Raw genomic sequence first — 6,116 nt, forward strand, 5'->3', positions numbered from 1 at the left:
CATGATCATGCCTCAGAGAAAAGTTTAGAAGCTTGGATTTGAATAAATCTGTTCTATAAAAATATTTAAAGTCAAGATATCGATAAGTCACATATCAAGTTATATCGAGAAGTCATTCGAGAAGTCCAAAATGACTTGTAGAGAAGTCCAAAATCGCTTATAGAGAAGTCTCGCAGATATCGATAAGTCAAATGAAGATGTAGAGAACTAGAGATATCGAAAAGTCATTTCTGCATATAGAGATCTCAGAGATATCGACAAGTCAAATGAAGATGTGAAGAATTGAAGATATTAACAAGCCAATTTTCCATATAGAGATCTCACAGATATTCACAAGTCAAATTATGTGTATAGAGATCTTAGAGATATTAACAAGTCATTTCTGCATGTATAGATCTCAAAGATATTGACAAGTCAAATGAAGACATGAAGAATTGGAGATATCGACAAGTCAATTTCTCATATAGAGATCTCAAAGATATCGACAAGTCAAATTATGTATATAGAGATTTTAGAGATATCGACAAGTCATTTCTACATGTAGAGATTTCAGACATATCGACAAGCCATTTCACATGCAAGGAACTAGAGAACTCGACAAGTCAAGTATACCTATAGAGAACTCAGAGATCTCGATAAGTCATTATACTTATCGAGATGTCACTTCTCTATAGAACAAATTGGAGATTCAAGATTATCAATTAACAAACAATTCATTCACTGAATTGGAAAGTCTACAAAGCATCTTGAAGAATACAAGATCAAGGGCCAAGATTAACTAGATAAAGGGTGGTCACAGACCTGCAAGATTCTGCACATATTTTCTAACACCAGAAAAGGAAATAGACAAGGTTGCTTTAGAAATTGGTTTAGTACATTTTAGTGCAAGTTTTGTAAACCCGTGCTGCTAGTCTATAACGCATGCACGAGTCCTTAGTTCACAAGTAACAAACAGATCTAAAATTTCTTGTATTCTCTTAAAATGGGAGCTGAGTTCTTATTTTCTTAAGAACACAAATTTGTAGCAAGATAAGCTTGATTAGTACAATTAAGTGAGTTTTTGATATATTGTATTTGTGCTTGTGTTCATTTTGTTAAACATAATATCTACACTTCTTAACTTCTTTGTTCAAACCATTATCCATAAAGCTTAAAACCAAGAAAAATCCAAGAAACACATTCACCCCCCTCTGTGTTATATTTTAAAGCATTTAATATCTTACAATGATGTCATTGTACATGTGGTATATCATTAGGGTCAGTGGTACCGTTAAATGATCTGAGGCCATGGATTTTCATTCCAAAATTAACGGGGGTGGCCTCTAGAGCTTCTGTGAAGGGAGATCCTCCTACGACCATATCCGAAGTGGCTTCTGGGTATAACTCTTCAAGCCTAGCAAGGTGAGTCATCAGGTCTTCTTGGCCTCCCATAGGGATTACAGTATGTTGGGCCTTTCTAGGCTGACAAAGGGACCTTTTTACCCTTCGGGCAGGTGTGGGTAGCCTATACCCAGATCCTTCTTCTTCGTAAAGTGTTGTGCGTGAGTGAATGACTTGAAGTCCGGAAGAGTTCCCATAAAAGTGAGATTCGTTATCTGATCCGTCACTCATCTTTTAAAATAAGAAATATGATGTCATTGTAGGGTGGTGGTGAGTATTTGTCGTCGGTTCCCTGGAGACGCCGCTAAGTTTATGGTTGTAATTCTGGTTTTGAGTTTTAGTCCGTAAGGATTGGTCTTAGTTCTTAGTTGTCAGATTTTGTGTGTTCCTTTTTTTCTTCCTCTCCTTTTTTTCTTCCTCTCCTTTTATACTCCCTATTATTAGCTAGGTTTCCTATATGTCCATAGCCCAGTGACCGGTGAAGGCTAGGGGGACACGTGGGAGGCACTGAAGGGGTTAGCAGAATGAAAGGATGTCTGGCTAAAGGATACGTGTAAAACGGGATCGGTGGTCGTGGGCCCTTATTCCCTACGGGGAGGAATGTCAAAAGATATTGCGAGGGAGGAACGTGAGGAAAAGGCCTACGATTTTTTTTCATTAGAATTCATATAGTGGCCGAAGGGAAGATGTTCCGTAGGCGTTTAATATTATAAAGCCATTAGATTACAATACAAATATTTAGCCGTATTGAAAAGAATAATTTTAGAGATTCTAAATTTGTAAAAAAAAACGGGTCACAAATATTACGTATTGTGATTGATTGAATACAAATCAATTAATAGTAGTGGGCCCTTGCATTCATATAAATTTTCCCAATAAAAAAATTCAAATTATCAACTTACCAATATCACGTATCCAAAATTTGATATGCAATTTGGTAACTCTATTAAAATTGAATAGCCACTCTTTTTTGTTGCTTAAATATATTTTGTTGCTTAAATCATTAACTAAATTTTACTTTATAATTCTTAAATTTATTATATTTCACGTCATTCAACCTACCATTCCAAAGTTCCAACTCTAGTCATTTTTCATCTTTTCATTGTATTTTTGTCCTCCCACTTCATTTAAGTAAACAAAGCATAGTAATATATATTCAGCCATTTGGAATTTCATTAAAACATCTTCCGTTGATTTCTGTAATATAAGTTGGGAGAATACAATCGTTGCGCTTGGCCTCCCGACAAGGTTCCAACATATGCAGCAAGCAGAAATGATAAGCATTACCAACCTTTGCCTATGAGCCACAACCAGTCAAGAACTACACCAGCAAATAAGCCACTCATCAGAAACGCTGACAGAATATTTCCCAGTGCGTTTTGCTCCGGTCCCTGCAGACATATTTTTCACACATATCTAGTGAGAACAAGTCATACCATAGATATTAAGAAATTGAACTTGATGAATTATGATTAACAAACCTTGTAACCGTTTGGCGCAGAAGTAAATACGCAAACAGTGAGGTAACCGTTAGTTAAACCCAAGAAGGATGTCAGCAAGATCATCCATGCTTGACCACCATATTTGGCTGTGAAGTAGAATGCGGGAATCAATAAGAAACGTGATAAGATAACTATCATGAGACCTTTTCTTGATTTGAGCCTTACGAACTTCAAGAGTGGAACATATCTCCCTATGAGATCCCACACATTATACGTGGCGATCAGAACAAGCGCATACCTGTCAAATTCGATAAACAGGTTTGTGCTCAAGACATGAAAAAGAATCTGATTCAAGAAGAAGCAGAAGGTATATATAAAGGTACCATTCACCCAAACTATGCTTTCCAATGTCTTCAGACAAGAACCCTGGAAAAACTGACAATGTCAGCACATATATCAGAAACAGACCTATTGCGTAATCTATATTTTGGGTTAATAGCTCTGCGTGACTTAATCGCTCCATCTTCTTAGAATCTTCTTCATCCTGCATTTTTGTCCAAACAATTCAGCATGGACTGACAATCTGACTGAAACTTCATCAACCCCTAGCTCTCTATAAATTTTCAGTACTGATAGTGCAAGTGTGCAACAGACATAAGTACCTGCTCATCGATTTGTGTTTGAATGCCTGCAGCAGCAAGGTCAGCTGAAACAGTCAGGGAACCTTCAGAGGCTGCCCTTGAGCGATAATACTTGACGATTGGGAGTTTAGGGTAAATGAAGGCATATAGAAGAATGCAAAGAAGCTCGTATATTGTGCAGATAACAAAGAACATGACTGTGAAGTCAAGTAGGAATTAGTGAGCAGTATAGTCAATCATATAATGTTCACACGAGCATATTTCTATAATTAAATCAATTGATATAATGAATCTTGTTATTAGAGAATGAAGTATAGAGATGCAGTAGGGAAATAGAAGTATCCATTGTCAGGAAAATATCGGAAGCTTTTCTTTTTACAGTCATAATAAGAATTCAAAACCATACGACAAAACAAATAGGAACAAGATGCTATGCTGAAAAGAAAAAGTAATTGAGACCAAGCTGAAAACCACGTCTGCAGCACATTAGCTCTCTTATATTATCAAATCTCGAAAATGGTTGTTCAGTGGTTTTCAAACTATCAAAAGTACCAAAGCCATATTCACAGTTTTGATGAGATACTCTAAATGTCAAAATACCAGAGAACTCAAATGATTCTAGTTTAGGTAGCATAATGGGAGACATTTTTATAGTAATACTCATCTGTTGATGCAAATTATGCAACAAATGAGTTAAAGTAAGCATACCGGATCCCTTTCGAAGACCACTTTTTGATTTCTCAAATGCTGCTTTAGTTACCAATCTCAAACCAGACGTAAAAGCACCTGATGCAGCATTCCCAGCCAAGAAAGACTGAAAAAGATGAAGCCGCCACAGAACTATTAGATTTTATTTTTTTAATTTTTGGCGTGTTTAATTACCAAGCAATTCAGGATCCATTTTTTAGAGACAATGCTCCTTCCCCCCTCTCCCATGACACCAGAAAATCCTCATAGGATCAAATCTTCATTTTCCCTCCTCGTATTGTACACCAGAAAACGAGCTAGTGCATTAATTTAATTATAAAATACCGTGATAGTTCATAGAGAGGCACCAACTTGCATTAAATCAGGAAGCATGAATGAGAGGTCTCCTACTATTCCACCCTGAACATGAGCATCTGCAAACCCAAAAGCACCACTAATTGCACATAATGCAATAAACGGCCCAATCCCACCTTTCCCAGATGAGGCTAGATCGACCTAATATTGCACCAATATTATGATAGTTAACAATACATATACGCAACTACAAGAACCATTGAGAAAAGAACCAAAATCAGTATACTTACAACAAGAACCAACAGAGTACTTGTAAAATGTATAGAGAATCCGCATAGATTACGTCGCCTTGTATTGATTCTGGCTTCATTGTATGTTAGTACTGCAACAGTTCCCACATTAAATGGCTGGTATGCCAAACTAAGAATCCTTGCAGGGTGGTATCTCTGTCAATAAGAAGAATTTAGTTTGCTGCCATAAGTTAATACTCTTATATATAAGGATCTATTTGATAAAAAAAATGTATCTTGAAATAATGAAATCTCTTAAACATTGCCAGCTACTGTGATTTGGTAGGTGGTGTTCATGCCAGCATTCTGATCTCCAGTATAAGGCCCGTCTCCGGTCCAAATCCAGAAAAAATGTCTTAAAAAAACTAATAATCTCTGTTTACAGTTTTACTATTCAATATCTGAAAAATCTCTTAATTTCTGTGTTGTTCAGTACGGAACCGAATTGAAGTCTGGAGCGGGAGGCCACGTATAATTTAACCAGCCACATACCACATTTCCGTGTCGCTTGTCAACCCGAATTAAAGTTCAGAGCAGTAAACCACGTCTAATTTACTAATTAGCCACATAACACATTTGATAAAATAGACAAATATTTCTGAAAAATGAGGAACTATATAATATATAGTAAATTTAAATGATACAGTGCAATCAAATACCGGGAACAACGTCATATAATAGTCCTCGACCGTCAACATACTGTTCCATGGAAGCAAGCAACCAACACCTAGAAGCCAACATACTACCATAGCTGCATACTTGCCCTGCCATTCAAAATTTATATTACTACAATCCAATTTTTTTTTCAAAGATCAAATTTAAACTGGCCGTATTTATAAGTACAATAAACCTTTATTTGAATTGCTGCCCCATTTGTGACCTGGCCTCCCATGGTCGCTTTCAGAAAATGTATCTTTCAAGTTTGAACTGTAATCAACAAGAAATGAGTTAGCTAAATTCTTTTTACTTATTACATGGGTATGGATTTAGATTTTAATATTTTATATAGATTTAGATTTCATGTACATATACAGTGGAGTCACGCCACCTGCCCACAGGGTAATTAAAATTAGAGCCGTTCACGAACTGAGCCGAACCGAGTTTTGATCGAACCGAGCCGAGCTTTCATATTTTTTCTGACGAGCCGAGCCGAGCCGAGCTTTCTTAACGAACAAAAACCCGTGTTCGAGCTCGAGCTCGTTAACGAACGAGCCGAACACGAGTTTTTATCGAACAAAATCGAGCCGAGTCGAACCGAGCCGAACACGAGCTTTCTCCATCAAAACGAGCCGAGCCGAGCCGAATTAAAAAATTCTGGTCAAAACACCGGTTGACTGTTAAAATAATGAACCAAATACTTT

General features: G+C 36.8%; 1 protein-coding gene across 2 annotated transcripts; it reads right to left on the reverse strand.

Moving 5' to 3' along the window:
* Nucleotides 1-2,431: 2,431 nt before the first annotated feature.
* On the reverse strand, nt 2,432-5,739 carry LOC141698087 (equilibrative nucleotide transporter 3-like). 2 transcript variants are annotated; one of them, XM_074502700.1, is made up of 9 exons: nt 5,606-5,739; nt 5,415-5,519; nt 4,756-4,911; nt 4,523-4,666; nt 4,172-4,277; nt 3,485-3,528; nt 3,206-3,366; nt 2,862-3,120; nt 2,432-2,771 (listed from the first exon to the last, which is right to left on the reverse strand). In XM_074502700.1, the coding sequence occupies exons 1-9, from the start codon at nt 5,645-5,647 to the stop codon at nt 2,664-2,666; spliced, it is 1,125 nt and encodes a 374-aa protein (XP_074358801.1). In that variant the 5' UTR covers nt 5,648-5,739; the 3' UTR covers nt 2,432-2,663. The 2 variants fall into 2 exon arrangements, with proteins under 2 accessions (XP_074358801.1, XP_074358800.1); XM_074502699.1 differs by having other exon boundaries at nt 3,485-3,660.
* Nucleotides 5,740-6,116: the final 377 nt, after the last annotated feature.

This window comes from Apium graveolens, chromosome 11, assembly GCF_009905375.1.
Source record: "Apium graveolens cultivar Ventura chromosome 11, ASM990537v1, whole genome shotgun sequence".
NCBI lineage: Eukaryota > Viridiplantae > Streptophyta > Magnoliopsida > Apiales > Apiaceae > Apium > Apium graveolens.

Excerpts from the sequence above, each read along its gene's own strand:
- LOC141698087 (XM_074502699.1), bottom strand. The coding sequence starts at position 5,647 with ATGGGAGGCCAGGTCACAAATGGGGCAGCAATTCAAATAAAG. Across the intron at positions 4,278-4,522 it reads TGCTTCCTGATTTAATGCAA|TCTTTCTTGGCTGGGAATGC; the intron begins GTTGGTGCCTCT and ends CATCTTTTTCAG. Across the intron at positions 3,121-3,205 it reads AAGCATAGTTTGGGTGAATG|GTATGCGCTTGTTCTGATCG; the intron begins GTACCTTTATAT and ends CGAATTTGACAG.